Source organism: Nomascus leucogenys, chromosome 24 (genome assembly GCF_006542625.1).
Source record: "Nomascus leucogenys isolate Asia chromosome 24, Asia_NLE_v1, whole genome shotgun sequence".
NCBI lineage: Eukaryota > Metazoa > Chordata > Mammalia > Primates > Hylobatidae > Nomascus > Nomascus leucogenys.
In genome coordinates this window covers 28,447,681-28,470,318 of record NC_044404.1, presented here as the reverse complement: position 1 = coordinate 28,470,318, position 22,638 = coordinate 28,447,681, and the positions used below count along the sequence as shown (strand labels likewise).

General features: G+C 45.4%; 1 protein-coding gene and 1 non-coding gene across 3 annotated transcripts in view; both read right to left on the bottom strand.

The window, feature by feature from the left end:
* Positions 1–22,638, bottom strand: part of GMEB1 (glucocorticoid modulatory element binding protein 1) — a 51,276-nt gene that overhangs the window by 25,131 nt on the left and 3,507 nt on the right. Inside the window, exons 2-5 of one of the 2 annotated variants that reach the window (XM_030805681.1) lie at positions 11,119–11,276; positions 4,394–4,476; positions 2,912–3,036; positions 1,588–1,691 (exon numbers count right to left, since the gene is read on the bottom strand). In XM_030805681.1, the coding sequence (XP_030661541.1) occupies positions 1,588–1,691; positions 2,912–3,036; positions 4,394–4,476; positions 11,119–11,246 (440 nt within the window). In that variant the 5' untranslated portion in view covers positions 11,247–11,276. Of the gene's footprint in view, positions 1–1,587; positions 1,692–2,911; positions 3,037–4,393; positions 4,507–11,118; positions 11,277–22,638 lie in introns of both variants that reach the window. The other variant, XM_030805680.1, reaches the window with a different exon arrangement.
* Positions 4,786–4,911, bottom strand: LOC115833114. The gene has a single exon (XR_004028555.1).

The following is a 22,638-nucleotide window of genomic DNA, read 5'->3' as shown; positions in this document are numbered from 1 at the left end:
CACACTGGCTCACACCTGTAGTCCAAGCTACTTTGGAGGACTTGAGCTGAGGAGATTGAGGCTGATCATGCCAATGCACTCCAGCCTTAGTGACAGAACATAGGCTTTTTTTTTTTTTTTTTTTCAATTGCTCTTTTTAAAAAATCTTAGGCCAGGCGTGGTGGCTCATGCCTGTAATCTCAGCACTTTGGGAGGCCAAGGCGGGTGGATCAGGAGGTCAGGAGATCGAGACCAGCCTGGCTAACATGATGAAACCCCGTCTCTACTAAAAAAAAATCCAAAAATTAGCTGGGTATGGTGGCAGGCGCCTATAGTCCCAGCTACTCAGGAGGCTGACGCAGGAGAATCACTTGAACCCAGGAGGCGGAGGTTGCAGTCAGCCGAGACTGCGCCACTGCACTCCAGGCGGCAACAGAGCGAGACTCCGTCTCAAAAAAAAAAAAAATCCTACAACACACAAACAATGTCAACATTTTAGCATATTTTCTTCTACTAAATTTTACTTACATATGTATGTCTTAACACAGCCAAAATCAGTTTAATGAATTTTATATTTTTCTTCCTTCAAATTGTCATTAAGCGTTTTTCCATGTAAAATCTCTTCAGAAATATTTTAATAACTGCAAAATATTCCATAGTATATACTCATATAAATTTAGACAAGCCATAATTGACTTTAGAAGTCTTTTGACTATATATTAAAGCAGACTATAATTTTTACATTAATAAATAATGTAATAAACATCTTTATGCTTGAATCTCTACAAGCATTATGGATTTTTGTTGAGATTCCTTAAAAATAATTTTTTTATTTCTTTTTAAAAATGTTATTCTTTTTTTTATTTTCCCCGTTAAAAAGAATTAAATGGCCGGGCACAGTGGCTCACGTCTGTAATCCTAGCACTTTGGGAGGCTGAGGTGGGTGGATCACGAGGTCAGGAGTTCAAGACCAGCCTGGCCAAGATGGTGAAATCCCGTCTCTACTAAAAACTACAATTGCTTGAACCCGGGAGGCAGAGGTTGCAGTGAGCCGAGGTCGCGCCACTGCACTTCAGCCTGGGTGACAGGGTAAGACTCTGTCTCAAAAACAAACAAAGAAGAGGCTGGGCATGGTGGCTCATGCCTATAAACCCAGCACTTTGGGACGCCGAGACAGGTGGATCATGAGGTCAAGAGTTCAAGATCAGCCTGACCAACATAGTGAAACCCCGTCTCTACTGAAAATACAAAAAATTAGCTGGGCATGGTGGCGGGCACCTGTAATCCCAGCTACTCGGGAGGCTGAGGCAGAGAATTGCTTGAACCCAGGAGGCGGAGGTTGCAGTGAGCCAAGATCATGCCACTGCACTCCAGCCTGGGCGACGAGTGAGATTCCATCTCAGAAAAAAAAAAAAAAAAAAAAAAAAAAAAAAATCAATCTTGTCTCCCAGGACTTTTAAGTTGATTAAAGTCAAATAATGCATGGATTGCTCAAGCCAATCCTTCAGAAAGAATAAAAATGTCAACCTAAAGAGAAAAGCCCAGATTCTAGCATGATTACGTGCCCCGAAGTTTGTTGAAAGGTATGTGCTTGACATTAGAGCTTACCTGAGCATGATCCCACCTAGACGAATAGCTCTCTTCCAGTCCTTCAGGGTGGACTTGCCAGCCAGATGAACAAAGTGCTTGGGGCTGATCAACTGATCATTGAACTGAAAGTAAAAAGAAAAGTCCAAAGAGTCTAATGTCAACTTAAGCAGGCCAAGAGGCGAAATAATGAAATGATAACTCTACATCATTTGTAAAAAAAATACCCAGATGACATCCTAAGCCTTGTATTATCCAACCTCCTGTACTATTGTGTTAGAGAAGACGATCCTTCTCTGAGGACAGTCTCAATTCCTGGTACAAAGCCACAGAATACATGCAGAGATCAGAGATAAATATATTAATAAATATCTAAAATCCATTTATGCCTGGAATCAGGTCTAGTGTGGCAAACAAAGGCTGTTCAGATAAACTGAAATAATCTATCCAGCCCTAATGAAGACAGAATAAGCAATTCTATTTTTATCAATAATATATTTTTTTGGCTAGTCAATCTAATAATTTTTTCTTTTTTTTTGAGACAGAGTCTCACTCTGTCACCTAGACTGGAGTGCAACAGCGCAATCTCAACTCACTGCAACCTCTGCCCCCAGGTTCAAGTGATTCTCCTGCCTTAGTCTCCAGAGTAGCTGGGATTATAGGCGCCCAACACCACGTCCAGCTAATTTTTGTATTTTTAGTAGAGATGGGGTTTCACCATGTTGTCCAGGCTGGTCTCTACCTCCTGACCTCAGGTGATCCACTCACCTCAGCCTCCCAAAGTGCTGGGATTACAGGCATGAGCCACCTCACCCAGCCAATATTTTTTTTTGAAGATGCGAGGTTTTCCAGCCCAGGCAACATAGCAAAACCCCCCATCTCCCACAGAAAATTAGCCAGGCACAGTGGTGCACACCTGTGGTCCCAGCTACAGAGGAGGCTGAGGTGGGAGAATCACCTGAACCCAGGAAGTGGAGGCTGCAGTGAGCCAAGATCGTGTCACTGCACTCTAGCCTGGGCAACAGAAAGTCACTGTCTGAAAAAAAAAAAAAAAAGACAGCCAAGGTTTCACCATTGTTGTCCAGGCTGGTCTTGAACTCCTGGGCTCAAGTGATCTTCCCACCTTGGTCTCCCAAACTGTTAGGATTACAGGCATGAGCCAGCACACCCAACCCAAAGTTGTTATTTTTTCTATTGCAACACATTAGGGCAATAGCGACAAAATAAAACCATAAAAATAAATACAAATAACTGACATAGTGGAAGATAAAAAGGATGCACGGAACTCACACCCTTTGAGAACAAGGAGTCCCACAATTGGCTTCAGCACGGAAGAGACAATTACCTTGACACACTTCACGTTTATTCCCGGACACACAAACTTCTTCCAGAGCAGGATGGCTTTGCTCTCCCCACATGTTATGGGGTAAGCAATTTCCATATCCTCATTTGCTTCTATAGTGCCTGTATCTGAAAACAGAAAAAATACCAGTTATTTATCAAACAACTCTTCCCCAAAGCTGAAATTCAAAATCTCTAGTCTCCTGGTCCCTCTGAGGGACTAACACTTCACTCTTGCTGGTATCATTTAGGAATCCTCTGGAAGAAGTCTGGCCTAAGAGCTATCTCTTCCCAAGTTCCCACAGTGTGCCAGACACCATACTATGTATTTTACACACATAATCTGGTTTTGTTCTTACAACAAACTTGTGAGGCAATGATTCTTTCCTAGGTGTTTTTTTCTTTTTTTCTTTTTTGAGATGGAGTCTCACTCTGTCACCCAGGCTGGAGTGCAGTGGCGTGATCTCAGCTCACTGCAACCTCTGCCTCCTGGGTTCAAGCAATTCTCCTGCCTCAGCCTCCTGAGTAGCTGGGATTATAACCATATACCACACACCACCACGCCCGGCTAATTTTTGCATTTTTAGTAGAGATGGGGTTTCACCATCTTGGCCAGGCTGGTCTTGAACCCCTGACCTCAAGTGATCCACCTGTCTTGGCCTCCCAAAGTGCTGAGATTACAGGCGTGAGTCACCTCGCCTGGTGTAGGTGGTTTTATTTATTTATTTTTTTAGGATGATGTCTCGCTCTTGTTGCCCAGGCTGGAGTGCAGTGGTGCAACCTCAGCTCACTGCAACCTCCGCCTCCCGGGTTCAAGGGATCCCCTGCCTCAGTCTCCTGAGTAACTGGGATTACAAGCGCGCCCCACTACGCCCAGCTAATTTTTATACTGTTAGTAGAGCCAGGGTTTTGCCATGTTGGCCAGGCTGGTCTCGAACTCCTGACCTCAGGTGATCCGCTTGCCTCAGCCTCCCAAAGTGTTGGGATTACAGGCATGAGCCACTGCGCCTGGCCAGGTATTTTTTAAATTAATTAATTAATTAATTAATTGTTTCCTAGGTGTTAAATATAAGTATATGGGCCTCAGAAAGGCTACCTGACTTTCCCAAAGACACACTTAGAGATGAGAAATTGGGATTTAAACTGAGGTTTGTTAAATTTCAGTTTCTTTCCACCGACTGCCTTCTAGACGACTTATTTAATGACAGGGATCAACTTTGAGGCTCCAATTTCTATGTGGGATTTTTATCGACAAAAAGTTTTTTCAGTTACCCTTCCAAATTGACATTAACCAACTGACGACCCTAGCACCTTAGTCAGTGGTGTCTCAAGATGTGCCACCATCAAAATCGAGGGCTGTAGTACTGGTAGGGCACACAGGGATGGGAGAAAAACATAAGGCACAGATGGCAAGAAAACTCAACCAAGGAAGCTAAGGTCAAAGGTATTAGAATGACAGAAAAAAAAAAAAAAAAAAAAACCTTACCAATCCCTTCTTCAATTTTGTGTATCGTGTGGGTTTCTACTGCTACAACTGCCGTGTTGTTCTCCGACCCAGCTTCATAAATCCTGTTGTAAAAGTGTCCATCGATAAACAAACTACATAAATCATGAAAAAATTAATATTCACAGCATGGGGTTAAGAAATTTGTTTCAAACTATCTCAAAAGAAATAAAATAAATATACTTTATAACTCTGACTAGTTTCCCATTGTATTTAAACTCCAAACCTCCCAGGATTGCTTAGCAGCTTCTACCATGGAAATGAATCCACAACTCTCCTCACCTCAAAGGAAAGTAATTTTTGCTACTTATTTATTTATACCACCACTTGCTACTGTATTACACCAGATTTTTCCCTTCATAACTTTATTTTTTAAATCTCAGTAGTGGAACGATCCACGCTTTTTAGTTGCAAAGGGTGAACATAAAGCTACAATATTTCTCTAGGACATTTACAGTTACCTTCACCTTGAGAAAACACTGAATAAAAATAAACGTCTGCTCCTTTCATAACTTTTTATTTATTTATTTTTTTGAGACGGAGTCTTGCTCTGTCGCCCAGGCTGAAGTGCAGTGGTGCGATCTCGGCTCACTGCAAGCTCCGCCTCCCGGGTTCACACCATTCTCCTGCCTCAGCCTCCCAAGTAGCTGGGACTACAGGCGCCCGCCACCACGCCCGGTTAAATTTTTTTTGTATTTTTAGTAGAGACGGGGTTTCACTGTGTTAGCTAGGATGGTCTCAATCTCCTGACCTCGTGATCCACCTGCCTCGGCCTCCCAAAGTGCTGGTATTACAGGCATGAGCCACTGCACCCAGCTCCTTTCATAACTTTAAATGGGCCGGGCATGGTGGCTCACACCTGTAATTCCAGTACTCTGGGAGGTCGAGGTGGACAGATCACCTGAGGTCAGGACTTCGAGACCAGCCTGGCCAACATGGTGAAACCCCACCTCTACCAAAAATATTAAAAAAATTAGGCTGTGTGCGGTGGCTCACACATGTAATCCCAGCACTTTGGAAGGACAAAGTGGGTGGATCACGAGGTCAGGAGTTTGATACCAGCCTAACCAACACGGTGAAACCCCATCTCTACTAAAAATAGAAAAATTAATCAGGCATGGTGGCGCGCCTGTAGTCCCAGCTACTCAGGAGTCTGAGGCAGGAGAATCACTTGAACCCAGGAGGCGGAGGTTGCAGTGAGCTGAAATCACACCACTGTACTCCAGCCTGGGCGATGGAGCAAGACTCCGTCTCAAAAAAAAAAAGAAAAAAAAAACTTTAAATGCCTATGGCATAGTACTGCTACAAGTACACAACTAATTCATATTATGGAATTACCCTGAAAAGACTAAAAAGTAGTACCAGCAGATAGTTTGAGACAGGAAGAACCACGCTGACTAAAAAGCTGATGTCCCTTGCTGGAAACGGTGTATTTTGCCAGGGGTGGTGGTGGGGTGTTTGTTTGTTTTTAGTATTTTAGCATCTTTTAAGGTACCATAACCAAACTATTGACATGAGCAAAGCTTAGTGGAAGAAAAGTAAGAGAGAAACTACATCCAAAGTAACTAGGAGTGACTAGAGGCACCACTTAGAGAAGGTTATATAATGCAGATGTCTCCAAGATATCTCTACATTTATGGGCTCAGATAACGTAACCTGATATATCAACAATCAACATCCTTTATCTAATTTCTGTAATAAACCTGATGTGCTAATTATTACATCTCGTTACTTGAAAGCACTGCCTGTTCTCCTTTGTATCAATGACTACCTCCACAGTGACACCTCTAGCACAGACCTCCCTTCTGAATTTCACACTCAAACATACCCAACTGCTAAATGAATAAATACATTTGTGTGTGTGTTTGTTTCTTGAGACGGAGTTTCGTTCTTATTGCCCAGGCTGGAGTGCAATGGCGCGATCTTGGCTCACTGCAACCTCTGTCTCCTGGGTTCAAGTGATTCTCCTGCCTCAGCCTCCCAAGTAGCTGGGATTACAGGCATGCGCCACCACACCCGGCTAATTTTGTATTTTTAGTAGAGATGGGGTTTTTCCATGCTGGTCAGGCTGGTCTCGAACTCCCGACCTCAGGTGATCTGCCTGCCTCCGCCTCCCAAAGTGCTGGGATTACAGGCATGAGCCACTGTGCCCAGCCAAATAAATACATTTGGAAGTCCCACAGGACTTTGTTGAATTCATTGTGTCTAAAATAACCATCAAGTTCCCTTTTCCCACCCACCCTCAAACTATTCTTCTTCCTATACTCTCCATCCTTGTTAATAGCACCACTCAGCACACTGTAGACAGAAATCTAGGAATCAAACTAGATTTGTTTCATTTCCTCCTTCTCAACTCCACATAGTCAGTCACCAAATCCTGCTAGATGCATCACTTTAACACTATCCATCCTCCCTCCCTGTCTCTATCTCCACTGCTACTGCCTTAATTCAGGCCTTATCATCTCTAGACTAGTATCCTTGCATCTAACTAATCTTCTACATTCCCACCAGATTGATCATGTGATTCCCTCCTTAAAATCTCTCAAACACCCTCTCTCCTCATTGTTAAAATAAAGCTCCAAATCCTTTGTATGATATTTAAGCTTCTTTAAGATCTGGCCCCTGGTTTCAACTCTTCCCAAACCTCACCTTAAAATCCAGGCCCCGGCACTGCCAAACTATTTGTGGTTCCCAAAAGTGCCATCTTCTTATACCTTCTTTCTTTTACTTCTGCCACTTCCCAGAACATTATTCTCCACTGTCTTTTTTTTTTTTTCTTGTCTTTTTATTTTGTGTGTGTGATAGGGTCTCATTCTGTTGCCCAGGCTAGAACGCAGTGGTGCGATCATAGTTCACTGCAGCCTTAACCTCCCTGGCTCAAGCAATCCTTCACCTCAGCCTCTTGAGTAGCTGGGACTACGGGCATATGCCACCATATCTGGCTAATTTTTGTATTTTTTTATAAAGATAGGGTCTTCCTATGTGGCTTAGGCTGGCCTTGAACTCCTGGACTCAAGTGATCCTCCTGCCTCTGCCTCCCAAAATGCTGGGATTACAAGCATGATCCACTGCACCAATCTCCTATCTGTCTTTCAATAAGTAGCCTCTAGGATGCTTTTCTTTCCTTCCCAATCCCTTCAGTATAATCACTTACTTCCTCCTTTGTGACCCAGCTGTACGTTGGGTTTTGTCATAACACCTATCACAATATATGCTTGTTTATCTGTCTGTCTCTCCTTGAGCACAGGCTAAGAGGTCCCCAAGTGCACAGATTATGGCTTATTCATTTATTCAATTTTGTATGCCCAGCATGTAGTTGACTGATTGGAACATGGCAAAGCACCCAATAAATGGCTATTCAGGGAATGAGGATTGTGATAAACATGAGAAACCATTGCTTCAAATAAGATTGGGAAACTCATCCTAAGTTGACCACTATGTGAAAAATCTCTTAAAAGAATACATTCTCATGTATGAATAATGCCCCCTTTTTATTTTTTTTTTGAGTCAGAATCTCGCTCTGTCGCCCAGGCTGGAGTGCAGTAGTGCAATCTCGGCTCACTGCAACCCCCATCTCCCAGATTCAAGCAATTCTGCCCCCTGAGCCTCCCAAGCAGCTGAGATTACATGCACCCGCCACCACACCCGGCTAATTTTTGTATTTTTAGTAGAGACAGGGTTTCACCATGTTGGCCAGGCTGGTCTCGAACTCCTGATCTGCCCGCCTTGGCCTCCCAAAGTGTAGGGATTACAGGTGTGAGCTACCATACCCGGCCTTTTTTTTTTTCTTTTTTTGTTTTTTTGACACACGGTCTTACTCTGTTGCCCAGGTTAGAATGCAGTGGCATGATCGCAGCTCACTACAGCCTCAATCTCCTAGGCTCAAGTGATCATTCCAGCCTCCTGAGTAGCTGGAACTACAGGTGTGAGCCACCACGCCTAGCTAATTTTTAAATTTTTTGTAGAGACAGGGTCTCGCCATGTTGCCCTGGCTGGTTTTGAACTCCTGGGCTCAAGAGATCCTCCCATCTTGGCCTCCTAAAGTGCTAGGATTACAGGCATGAGCCACTGCACCCAGCCAAGTAATTTCAACAACCAGTAAATTGCACTTACCGGTGGCAAGTAGGAAGTAGTCTATATTTTTACAAGTAAACAAGATTTCTTTTTTGTGTGTGTTTGTTTTGAGACGGAGTCTCTCTCTTTTGCCCAAGCTGGAGTGCAATGGCACAATCTTGGCTCACTGCAACTTCCGCCTCCCAGGTTCAAGTGATTTTCCTGCCTCAGCCTCCTGAGTAGCTGGGATTACAGACATGCACCACCACGCCCAGCTAATTTTTGTATTTTTTAGTAGAGACGGGGTTTCACCATGTTCGTCATACTGGTTGCGAACTCCTGACCTTGTGATCTGCCCACCTCGGCCTCCCAAAGTACTGGGAATACAGGTGTGAGCCACTATGACTGGCCGTAAACAAGATTTTTATCAGGGAAAAATTATCTAAAGTAACTCAGGATAGTGATGGACTGAGCTTAATTCTCTGTATCTACTATGGCCATAGTCAAAAGTCATGAAATATGTTCAAACCGTTAAGGCATCATAAGATACCGACATTCCCTACAAATCATCATTATGTTTACTAGGGCTTAAAGGTAAGTCTACATTATTGTATTGTTTCTTTTTTGAGACAGAGTCTCGCTCTGTCACCTACTGCTGGAGTGCAGTGGCATGATCTCAGCTAAACCCCATCTCTTCTAAAAATACAAAAATTGGCCAGGCACGGTGGCAGGAGCCTGTAGTCCCAGCTACTTGGGAGTCTGAGGCAGGAGAATCACTTAAACCTGGGAGGCGGAGGTTGCGGTGAGCTGAGATCCCATCGCTACACTCTAGTCTGGGCAATACAGTGAGACTCCACCCCAACAACAACAACAACAACAAAAAGAACTCCTTTTTAAATCTTATCTTTTTCCAACACCTTCATAATACATTGTATTGTAGTATGTGCTAGACTCAGCTTGATAATTTCCCCTCTATGGGGTTCAGAGAATTTACGTCATTGCCTTGCCTGATACCCTCTGACTCTAGCTACGCCGTCTTTTGGTAAACACATAAGGAACCTCTGTAAATAGTGCAGATAAATTGAGCAACAAAGCAAGACCCCTATCTCTACAAAAAATAAAAAAGTCAACATTTGAACTCTGAAGTAAATCATGCTTTCATGGTTATGCTGAAGAATCATAACTGTGGGGCTGGGCGCAGTGGCTCACGCTTGTAATCCCAGCACTTTGGGAGGCCGAGGCGGGCGGATCACAAGGTCAGGAGATCGAGACCACGGTGAAACCCCGTCTCTACTAAAAAAGCAAAAAATTAGCCTGGCGTGGTGGTGGGCGCCTGTAGTCCCAGCTACTCGGAGAGGCTGAGGCAGGAGAATGGCGTGAACCCGGGAGGCAGAGCTTGCAGTGAGCTGAGATTGCGCCACTGCACTCCAGCCTGGGCGACAGAGCGAGACTCCGTCTCAAAAAAAAAAAAAAAAAAAAAAAGAGAATCATAACTGTGTAAGAGTGGGATTAGAACTGGAATTTTTATGTATTTATTTATTTAAAGTTCCAGGATACATGTGCAGAACGTGCAGATTTGTTACATGGGTATACGTGTGCCATGTGGTTTGCTGCACCTATTGACTCGCCCTCTAGGTTCCCTCTCCTCGCCCCCTCACCCCCCAGCAGGCCCCAGTGTGTGTTGTTCCCCTCCCTGTGTCCACGTGTTCTCATTGTTTAACTCCCATTTATGAGTGAGAACATGCAGTGTTTGGTTTTCTGTTCCTGTGTTGGTTTGGTGAGGATGATGGCTTCCAGCTCCATCCATGTAGGCCTGGAATTCTTTTTTTTTTTTTTTTTTTTTTGAGACGGACTCTCGCTCTGTCACCCAGGCTGGAGTGCAGTGGCGCGATCTCGGCCCACTGCAAGCTCTGCCTCCCGGGTTCACGCCATTCTTCTGCCTCAGCCTCCCGAGTAGCTGGGACTACAGGCGCCTGCCACCACGCCCAGCTAATTTTTTGTATTTTTAGTAGAGATGGGGTTTCACCGTGGTCTCGATCTCCTGACCTCGTGATCCACCCGCCTTGGCCTCCCAAAGTGCTGGGATTACAGGCGTGAGCCATCGTGCCCAGCCAGGCCTGGAATTTTTAAATTGAGTATGTGATGAAATGATAATGTGCGGGGTATATTGAGTTAAATAAAATATGTTATGAAAATAAAAAAAGAAAAAAGAACAAAAGAAAAGTCAGCCAGGTGCAGTGGCATGTGCCTATATTCCCAGCTATTCAGGAGGCTAAAGTGGGAGGATCTTTTGAGCCCAGGAATTTGAGGTTGCAGTAAGCTATGATTGCACCACTGCATTCCAGCCTGGGTGACAGAGTAAGACTCTCTCTCAACAAAAATAATAATAAAATAAGATGAGGGAGCCATGCAACTTACCCTCAAGGAGCTCAAGGTGGAGAAGAGAAGCAGATACAAGGAAACAAGTAACCGTTGGTAGTAAGTATTAAAATGACAAATACAGCACGCAATACAGTATATTATACAGATGAAAACTGAGCCAGCTCTGATTGATGTTAAATGTTCCATTGTGCTAAGCAACCACAAAGTTATAATTTCCCCACCCTTGAAACTTCCCAAAATACTTCAGAATACCCAAATCTCTAGCCACTTACCCTTGTTGCACAGGCTGTAACTGCAAAATCACTTGGGTTTTAGTATCTTCAGGATTCTCCCCTTCATTTCCTTCAGTAGGTACCACAACCACATCCCCCACTGGGACACTCACTTCTGCATTAGCCATCTTTCACATGAAGTCAGATAGCTGGGACTGCTGTCGGGAACAAGAAGCACCAATAACTTAATCCGGTTTGAAAAGATGTCAATAGGCCGGGCATGGTGGCTCACACCTGTAATCTCAGCACTTTGGGAGGCCAAGGCAGGTGGATCGACTGAGGTTGGGAGTTCGAGACCAGCCTGACCAACATGGAGAACCCTGTCTCTACTAAAATACAAAATTAACCGAGTACATGGTGGCACGTATCTGTAATCCCATCTACTCAGGAGGCTGAGGAAGGAGAATCGCTTGAAGCCAGAAGGTGGAGGTTGTGGTGAGCCGAGATCATGCCATTGCACTCCAGCCTGGGCAACAAGAGTGAAATTCCGTCTCAAAAAAAAAAAAAAAGAAAAAGAAAAAGAAAAAGAAAAAGAAAAGAAAAGAAAAGAAGTCAACCATATGAAAGGAATGCCAAGATAATGCCTAGAGCACCCTAGAGATCATGGGCCTCTAAAAAGGATGGGAACTGTGAGATGGGCTATCACAGGCTCTGATCCTTCCAGAAACGCCTCAACAGTCACTTGCTAGTATAGGTTTTCTTAGTACGTGTGACTCACCCCATGGTGTTCTGCAGCAAGCTCTAACAGCTCCTGAGAACCCATTGTGCATACATATCTCTTCCAACTTTGAGTTTAGTGACACTAAGTTGACAGCTTGAAATCTGCGATGCTGGGCGTAAACAGACCTGAAATTGACAAGCACTACAAATCAGAGCATTTTGTTTTTCTAGAGAGCTGGTTTGTAGCACACTACCAGTTCCACAGCAAACAGGAAGCTCTTGGAAATTAGGAATCACATCTACTTTCTGTGCAAACAGCCATTTTGCCTCAAGTTCTCCGTCCTTTAAAATACTTAGTATCTGTGGAGGGAGACTGAACTGAGCTGCATGGGAAGGAGAAGATGACTTTTATCATGTAGTTGCTTAATAAATGCTGAATTCACTTGTATGACCTCTAAGACATTTTTTTTTTTTTTTTTGAGACAGGGTCTCTGTCACCCACACTGGAGTGCAGTGGTGTGATCTCGGCTCACTGCAATGTCTGCCTCCCAAGCTCAAGCGATTCTCCTGCCTCACCCTCCCCAAGTAGCTTGGATTACAGGTGTGCGCCACTACCACTCAGCTAATGTTTGTATTTTTAGTACAAACGGGTTTTCACCATGTTGGCCAGGCTGGTCTTGAATTCCTGACCTCAAATGATCCACCCATCTCGGCCTCCCAAACTGCTGGATTCCAGGTGTAAGCCACCACGCCTGGGACTTCTTAATACCTCTTTGCCTCAGACTGAATGGAGAGAGAATCTTGCCCAATATCTCCCCTGCAGATTCAGTGAGGACACCAGTGTCCAGCACCATGTGCCCCTTGACTCTAAAGTTACTCCAAGCATTGTCCCAACCTTAATGAAAACTCAGAGGACCCCAAGATATTCTGCAGTTATTAGTCTTCACGGTTGAAAAGAGGGAGTCACTTAAGAGAGTATAGGTAAGAGCACTGTATTTATTTTAATATGTGCGTATGTAAAGATGACTGCGACTGTGCCTGAACAGAGTAGGCACACGATGGATGCAAGTTTGAGTACAAAACGTGTAGTCAGGGCCGGGCGTGGTGGCTCACACCTGTAATCCCAGCACTTCTGGAGGCCTAGGCAGGTGGATCACCTGAGGTTGGGAGTTCGAGACCAGCCTGACCAACATGGAGAAACCCTGTCTCTACTAAAACTACAAAAAATTAGCCTGGCGCGGTGGTACATGCCTGTAATCCTAGCTACTTGAGAGACTGAGGCAGAAGAATCGCTTGAACCCAGGAGGCGGAGATTGCAGTGAGCCAAGATCATGCCATTGCACTCCAGCCTGGGCAACAAGAGCAAAACTCCGTCTCAAAAAAAAAAAAAAAAAGTGTAGTCAGAAGATCTAATCCACATCTCACCTCTCCTGCAGCACTCGTTTGCCTATAACACACATACTTAAGCATGGCACTCTGAATTTCTCTCAATGGCCCCAAAATACTCATCTGGTCTTATCTGCAACTATCATACCCCAAGAATCTTAAGTCCTAATACCATACCAGCCACCTAATGTACTCTGAGCATATCATAATGTACCTTTATATTTCTTTGCCTTTTATTCCTTAAGCCTGAAATGCCTTTAATGCCTTTCTCCCTCATCTTCTCCCTTCAAAGTCCAGTTCAAAGCTCACTTCTCCATAAAGCCACTGCTAAAATATTTTCTTTTTTTTGAGACATGGTCTCGCTCCGTCGCCCAGACTGGAGTTCTGTGGCATGATCTTCGCTCACTGTAACCTCTGCCTCCCAGGTTCAAGCAATTCTCTTTCCCTTCCTTTTTGGCTAGTCCCTGCTAACCATTTTGTGATTTTCTTGAAACATCACTTCCTTGGGGAGGCCTTCTGTGAATTCCTTCACTAGGTTTGAGTTTGTGTTCTTGATCTCTCAGCACCTGCAGTACCCCCGTCACAACCATCATCTCACTTTGTTGGCTTTTCCTCCTCAGTCTGTACATCCTGGGAAAGCAAGGATTGTGTTTCGTTTTGTTTTGTTTTTTTAGACAGAGTTTCATTCTTGTTGCCCAGGCTGGAGTATGATGGCACAATCTCGGCTCACTATAACCTCCGCCTTTCGGGTTCAAGTGATTCTCCTGCCTCAGCCTCCAGAGTAGCTGGGATTACAAGCATGTGCCACCATGTCCGGCTAATTTTTATATTTTTAGTAGAGATGGGGTTTCTCCATGTTGGTCAGATTGGCCTTAAACTCCCAACCTCAGGTGATCTGCCCACCTCGGCCTCCCAAAGTGCTGGGATGAGCCACCATGCCTGGTCAAGGATTCCAAGGATTGTTTTTTTGTTTTTGTTTTTGTTTTTTGAGACGGAGTCTTGCTCTGTCACCCAGGCTGGAGTGCAGTGGCACCATCTCAGCTCACTGCCAGCTCCGCCTCCCAGGGTCACTCCATTCTCCTGCCTCAGTCTCCCGAGTAGCTGGGACTCCCGCCACCAGGCCCGAGTAATTTTTTGTATTTTTAGTAGATGGGGTTTCACCGTGTTAGCCAAGATGGTCTCGATCTCCTGACCTTGTGATCCACCCACTTCGGCCTCTCAAAGTGCTGGGATTACAGGCGTAAGCCACCGCGCCTGGCCGCCCTTTTTTTTTTTTTTTTTTTTTTTAAGATGGGGTCTTGCTGTGTTCCCCAGACTGGAGTGCAGTGGCATGATCTCAGCTCACTGCCACCTCTCTCTCCTGGGTTCAAGCGATTCTCCTGCCTCAGCCTCCAGAGTAGCTGGGACTATAGGCGTGCACCACCACACCCAGCTAATTTTTGTATTTTTAGTACAGACGGGGTTTCACCATATTGGCCAGGATGGTCTTGATCTCTTGACCTCGTGATCCGCCCACCTCAGCCTCCCAAAGTGCTAGGATTACAGGTATGAGCCACTGCACCTGGCCAGGATTGCTTTTCTTATTCAGCAATTCCCCCAAGGCTACCATGGTGCCCAGGACAGGAGTGTAATAAATGGTTTTCAAATATCAGACTTATATTTTATCTACAAAACTGCTTATCTGAACCTTTGTAAACAAATCTGAGCACACAGCAGATGTGCAATACATTTTTGTCCAACTAGTGACTCACCTTACCCTAAAAGACTTCTAGAATTTTCTTTTTTATTTTTATATTTATTTATTTAAAGATAGACACAGGATCTCACTATGTTGCCCAGGCTGGTCTTGAACTCCTGGCCTCAAGTGATCATACAGCCTTGGCTTCCCAAAGTGTTGTGATTACAAGTGTAAGCCATTTGGCCAGGTGGGGTGGCTCACGCCTGTAATCCCTGCACTTTGGGAGGCCAAGGCAGGCAGATCACCTGAGGTCGGGAGTTGGAGACCAGCCTGACCAACATGGAGAAACCCCATCTCTACTAAAATACAAAAAAATTAGCCAGGCGTGGTGGCGCATGCCTATAATCCCACCTACTTGGGTGGCTCAGGCAGGAGAATTGCTTGAACCCGGGAGGCAGAGGTTGTGGTGGGTGAATCGAGATCATGCCATCAGACTCCAGCCCGGACAACAAGAATGAAACTGCTACCCCCCAAAAAAAAAAAAAAAAAAGTGTGAGCCATCATGCCTGGCCACTTCTAGAACTGTCTGCCTTCCTATGTGGGGGGGATATAAATTTACTTAGGCAGCTAGGATAAGCTATACAGCTTATGGCTCATCATGACGGACAGTTCAACAAATATTATATTGCATCTCTACCTCACATCAGCTAGAGTTAGATTCCTTAGACATGAGGAGCAACAACATCTGCTCTTAAGAAACTACAGAAGGAAAAGAGATACGTGACACTACTGGATATGCGGGGGAAAAGTTAACTGCAAGGTATTACAGTACAGAATATGAACTCCTGCAACTTGAAGCCTTAAAACTAGAAAGGGGCCAGGCACGGTGGCTCACACTTGTAATCCCAGTACTTTGGGAGGCCAAGACCGGTGGATCACTTGAGGTCAGGAGTTCGAGACCACCTTGGCCAGTGGGGTGAAACCCCATCTCTACTAAAAATATCAGTATTAGCAAAGTGTGGTGGTGGGTGCCTGTAATCCCATCTATTCAGGAGGATGAGGGAGGAGAATTCATTGAACCCAGGAGGCGGAGGTTGCAGTGGGCCAAGATGGTGCCACTGCACTCCAGCCTGGGCAAGAAAGCAAAACTCCATCTCAAAAAAAAAAAAAAAAAAAAAAGGCCAGGCGCGGTGGCTCACACTTGTAATCTCAGCACTTTGGGAGGCCGAGGCGGGCGGATCACGAGGTCAAGAGATCGAGACCATGGTGAAACCCCGTCTCTACTAAAAATACAAAAAAAATTAGCCGGGCGTGGTGGCGGGCGCCTGTAGTCCCAGCTAGTCGGAGAGGCTGAGGCAGGAGAATGGCATGAACCCGGGAGGTGGAGCTTGCAGTGAGCAGAGATTGCGCCACTGCACTCCAGCCTGGGCGACAGAGCGAGACTCCATCTCAAAAAAAAAAAAAAAAAAAAAAAAAAAAAAGGGTCAGGCGTGGTGGCTCATGCCTGTGATCCCAGCACTTTGGGAGGTCGAGACGGGCGATCACGAGATCAAGAGGTCGAGACCATCCTGGCCAACATGGTGAAACCGTCTCCACTAAAAATACAAAAATTAGCCGGGCGTAATTAGCCGGAGGCTGAGGCAGGAGAATTGCTTGAACCCGGGAGGCAGAAGTTGCAGTGAGCCAAGATCGCGGCACTGCACTCCAGCCTGGAGACAGAGCGAGACTCTGTCTCAAAAAACAAAACAAAACAAACTAGAAAAGGGCCAGGGTCTCCTCTCTTGGCTTTGGAGCCCCCTTCCCTCTGTCTCTGTACAGGGGAGCTTCTTCCTTTCTTATCCCTTCTTTATTTTTATTTCTTTTTTTGAGACGAAGTCTCGCTCTTATACCCCAGGCTGGAGTGCAGTGGTGTGATCTAGGCTCACTGCAACCTCTGCCTCCCGGGTTCCAGCAATTCTCCTGCCTCAGCCTCCCGAGTAGCTGGGATTACAGGGACCCGCCACCACGCCTGGCTAATTTTTGTATTTTTAGTAGAGACGGGAGTTCACCATGTTGGCCAGGCTGGTCTCGAACTCCTGACCTCAGGTGATCCACCCGCCTTGGCCTCCCAAAGTGCTGGGATTACAAGCGTGAGCCACCGTGCCCAGCCTCTTCTCCCTTCTTTCTTGCCTATTAAACTCTCTGCTCCTTAAAACCAAAATAAAATAAAGTAAGATAAAATAAAAATCAATGAACTGGTTCAGCTGGCTACCAACAGTAGAACCAAAACAATTAAGACCCTTGAGTCTAGAAAAGGCCAAAAAGGAATCTGATGAAGCATACAAATGCCATCTAATCCTAGAATAATTTAACACATAAATATCTTCAAAATTTGAACCATAAAAATGTAGGCAGAATTAAAAGAATCAGCTAACCTTTATTGAGCTAGCACTCATTGTCAAGCACCGTGCTATAACATATTTAATTTAAAAGATGTAATACTTTGGCAAGTAGCAAACTTATGGAATTCATTATTCCAAAAATGTGCTTTAAATTTTCAAAAATTACAGATTATGGGCCAGGCACGGTGGCTCACGCCTGTAATCCCAGCACTTTGGGAGGCCAAGGCAGGCGGATCACAAAGTCAGGAGATCGAGACCATCCTGGCTAACAAGGGGAAACCCTGTCTCTACTACAAATACAAAAAATTAGCCGGATGTGGTGATGGGCGCCTGTAGTCCCAGCCGAGATTGTGTCACTGCACTCCAACCTGGGTGACAGAGTGAGACTCCATCTCCAAAAAAAAAAAAAAAAAAAAAAATTTACAGATTATGCATGCCTTATTTGAAATGCTTGAGATCAGAAGTGCCTCAAATTTCAGATTTTTTTTTTAATTTTGGCATATTTACATATACATAATGTGATATCTGGGGGATGGGACACAAGTCTAAACACAAAATTCAAAATTCGATTATGTTTCATATACATCTTACACACATAGCCTGATGGCAATTCTTTTTTATTTTTGAGACAAAGTCTCGATTTTTCGCCCAGGCTGGAGTGCAGTGGTGCAATTTCAGCTCACTGCAACCTCTGCCTCTCGGGTTCAAGTGATTCTCCTGCCTTAGCCTCCAGAGTAGCTGAGATTACAGGTGCCCACCACCACGTCCAGCTAATTTTTTTGTATTTTTAGTACAGTCAGGGTTTCACCATCTTGGCCAGGCTGGTCTTGAACTCCACCCACCTCAGCCTCCCAAAGTGCTGAGATTATGTAAAGGCGTGAGCCACGGCGCCTGGCCGCTTGATGGCAATTTTATACAATATCTTTATTTGTATTTATTTATTTATTTTTATTTTTATTTTTGAGACGGAGTCTCAGTCTGTCACCCAGGCTGGAGTGCAGTGCCCTGATCTCAGCTCACTGAAAGCTCCGCCTCCGGGTTCACGCCATTCTCCTGCCTCAGCCTCCCAAGTAGCTAAGACTACAGGCACCCGCCACCACGCCCGCCTAATTTTTTGTATTTTCAGTAGAGACGGGGTTTCACCGTGTTAGTCAGGACGGTCTCGATCTCCTGGCCTTGTGATCCACCCACCTCGGCCTCCCAAAGTGCTGGGATTACAGGCGTGAGCCACCGCGCCTGGCCAATTTTATACAACATTTTTAATAATTTTATGAATGAAACAGAGCCTGTGTTAACTATTAATCTGTGGGATTTTTTCACTTATGGCACCATGTTGGCTCAAAAAGTTTCAGATTTTGGAGATTTGGGGTTTCAGATTTTCAGATTAGGGATACTCAACCTATACCTTAGGCAAAAAAAATGGGTTAGTTAATTGTTAAAGAAGCAGATTTAGAAGGATGCTTCTAATTTCAACTGTCTACCCTAAGGTAAGTCCCCTCTACAACATTCTGAATAGGTGGTTGACTAACTTCTTAGTATCTTCCTCAACAGGAACTCACATTTTACTCTTTACCCACACCATACATTAGTACCCAAGAGGAATGTTCTGGCTTCTTCTCTAGCCTTCTGAGAGTTTATCAGAGAGAATAATTATAATCATCCACAATACATCTCTCAATGTCACTCTAAGTCCATGGGTCTGATTCAACATGGCAATTCTGACCTTCTTTAGAGAAGCAAGTTTGGGTTGAGTATCACTCATTACCCTAAATACCATATTCCTTGCAGGTAACCTGAAACCAGCTCTAAATGCAAGGTCATCTCTAAGCTGAGTGTAAATGGAAAAGTAGCTCTTTTTTTTTTTTTTTTTTTTGAGACGGAGTCTCGCTCTGTCACCCAGGCTGGAGTGCAGTGGCGCAATCTCGGCTCACTGCAAGCTCTGCCTCCCGGGTTCACGCCATTCTCCTGCCTCAGCCTCTCCGAGTAGCTGGGACTACAAGGCGCCCGCCACCACGCCCGGCTAATTTTTTTGTATTTTTACTAGAGACGGGGTTTCACTGTGGTCTCGATCTCCTGACCTCGTGATCCGCCCGCCTCGGCCTCCCAAAGTGCTGGGATTACAAGCGTGAGCCACTGCGCCCGGCCTGGAAAAGTAGCTCTTGTTTACAGCAACAAAAACTCCTGAGGCAAGATGAGTGAGTTGCTCCTTCGGGGCTTTGGAGTATTCATTGTGAAATCATACAACTCTCTCTGGAATTCTTTTTTCTTTTTTTAATTTAAACTTGCTTTTATTTTATTTTTTTTGAGACAGAGTCTCACTCTGTTGCCCAGGCTGGAGTGCAGTGGCGTGATCTCCGCTCACTGCAACTTCTGCCTCCTGGGTTCAAGCGATTGTTGTGCCTCACTCAGCCTTCCGAGTAGCAGCTGGGATGACATGTGCACACTACCATGCTTGGCTTTTTTTTATTTTTAGTTGAGACGGGGTTTCACCACGTTGGCCAGGCTGGTGTCAGAACTCCTGGTCTCAAATGATCTGCCCCTGCCTGTCTCCCACAGTGCTGGGATTACAGGAGTGAGCCACCCCTGCCAGCCTCTCTCTGGAATTCTGCGTGTACACATGTAAAGGAAATATGTCAAATTTACATGAAATGCTTAAGAATTAACTATTCTGAGGCCAGGCGTGGTGGCTCATGCCTGTAATCCTAGCACTTTGGGACGCCGAGGTGGGTGGATCACGAAGTCAAGAGATCGAGACCATCCTGGCTAACATGGTGAAACCCCGTCTCTACTAAAGATACAAAAAATTAGCTGGGCATGGTGGCGGGCACCTATAGTTCCAGCTACTCGGGAGGCTGAGGCAGGAGAATGGCGTGAACCCGGGAGGTGGAGCTTGCAGTGAGCCGAGATTGCACCACTGCACTCCAGCCTGGATGACAGAGCAAGACTCCGTCTCAAAAAAAAAAAAAAAAAAGAATTAACTATTCTGGCCAGGCACGGTGGCCTGCGCCTGTAATCCCAGCACTTTGGGAGAACCGGGCAGTCAGATCACCTGAGGTCGAGAGTTAGAGACCAGCCTGACAAACATGGAGAAACCCCATCTCCACTAAAAATACAAAATTAGCCGGGCGTGGTGGCCCATGTCTGTAATCTCAACTACTCAGGAGGCTGAGGTAGGAGAATCACTTGGGCCCGGGAGGCGGAGGTTGCAGGTGAGCCGAGATTGTGCCTTTGTACTCCAGCCTGGAGAACAGAGGGAGACTCCGTCTCAAAAAAAATAAATAAATAAATAAATAAATAAATAAATAAATAAATAAAATTAACTGTTCTGTAGTTTTTTGGGTTTTTGTTTTCTTTCGTTTTGTTTTTTGAGACAGGGTCACCCTCTGTCACCCAGGCCAGTATGGAGTAGAGTGTTTTTGGCTCACTGCAGCCCCGACCTCGGGGCCTCAAGTAATCCTCCCACCTCAGCCTCTGGAGTAGCTGGCACTATAGGTACCAATCACCAACCCTGTTAATTTCTGTTTTCCTTTTTTCTCATTAAATTTTTTTTGTTTTTTTCAGACAGAGTCTCGCTCTGTCGCCCAGGCTGGAGTGCAATAGTAGGGTCCTGGCTCACTGCAACCTGCACCTCCCTGGTTCAAGCAATTCTCTGTCTCAGCCTCAGCCTCCCGAGTAGCTGGGATTACGGGTGCCCGCCACCACGCCTGGCTAATTTTTTGTATTTTTAGTAGAGACGGGGTTTCATCATGTTGGCCAGGCTGGTCTTGAACTCCTGACCTCGTGATCCACCCACCTCAGCCTCCCGAAGTGCTGGGACAGGCGTGAGACACCACGCCCGGCCTAATTTCTTTACTTCTTTGTAGACATGAGGTCTTGCTATGTTGCCTAGCCTGGTGTCAAACTCCTGGGCTCAAGCAATCCTCTCACCTCAGCCTCCCAAAGTGCTGAGATTAAAGACCTGAGCCACTGTGCCCAGCCTGTAGTTATTTTCAAAGACAAAAACGACACTTTGAAACTAAGCACATCACTGCTCACAGTTACCAGAAAACTAAACAAATGATTTCCGACCCACTCTAAATTCATTTTTGTGTGTCCTGAAAATCCAATGTCTAAAACGTGGCAATATGCTATGTTTGAATAAGGACAAGTGTCAGGCTGCGCACAGTGGCTCACGCCTGTAATCCCAGCACTTTGGGAGGCCAAGGAGGGCGGATCACAAGGTCAGGGGTTCGAGACCAGCCTGGCCAACATGGTGAAACCCCGTCTCTACTAAAAATACAAAAATTAGCCAGGCGTGGTTGTGGGCGCCTGTAATCCCAGCTACTTAGGATGCTGAGGCAGGAGAATTGCTTGAACCCAGGAGGTGGAGGTTACAGTGAGACAAGATTGCGCCACAGCCACTGCACTCCAGCCTGGAAACTCCATCTCAAAAAAACAAACAAAAAATGGACAAGTGTCACATGATTGCAGGGAAGGACATTGGAACTAGTAATGAAAAAGGAGTGATACTGGCTGGGCGCAGTGGCTCACACCTGTAATCCCAGCACTTCGGGAGGCCGAGGCGGGTGGATCACCTGAGGTCGGGAGTTCAAGACCAGCTGGCCAACATGGAGAAATCGCGTCTCTACTAAAAATACAAAATTAGCCGGGCGTAGTGGCACATGCCTGTAATCCCATCTACTCGGGAAGCTGAGGCAGGAGAATCACTTGAACCTGGGAGGCGGAGGTTGCGTTGAGCCGAGATCGCACCACTGCACTCCAGCCTGGGCAACAAGAGCAAAACTCAAAAAAAAAAAAAAAAAAAATTAGCTGGGCATGGTGGCATGCACCTGTAGTCCCAGTACTCGGGAGGCTGAGGCAGGAGAATCACTTGAACCCAGGATGAGGAGGTTGCAGTGGCTAAGATTGCGCCACTGCACTCCAGCCTGGCGACAGAGCGAGACTCCGTCCAAAAAAAAAAAAAAGGAACAATATCTGTCACCCAGGCCAGAGTGGGGAGGGATAGCATTAGGAGATATACCTAATATAAATGACGAGTTAATGGGTGCAGCACACCAACATGGCACATGTATACATACGTAACAAACCTGCACGTTGTGCACATGTACCCTAGAACTTAAAGTATAATAACAAAAAATAATAATAATAATATTGGCACTTTCTGGGGACTTAAAAAAGTAGGCCGGGTGCGGTGGCTCAAGCCTGTAATCCCAGCACTTTGGGAGGCTGAGGAGGGCGGATCACAAGGTCAGGAAATCGAGATCATCCTGGCTAACACGGTGAAACCCCATCTCTACAAAAAATACAAAAAAAAAAAAAAAAAATTAGCTGGGCGTGGTGGCGGACGAGTAGTCTACTCGAGAGGCTGACGCAGGAGAATGGCGTGAACCCAGGAGGCGGAGCTTGCAGTGAGCC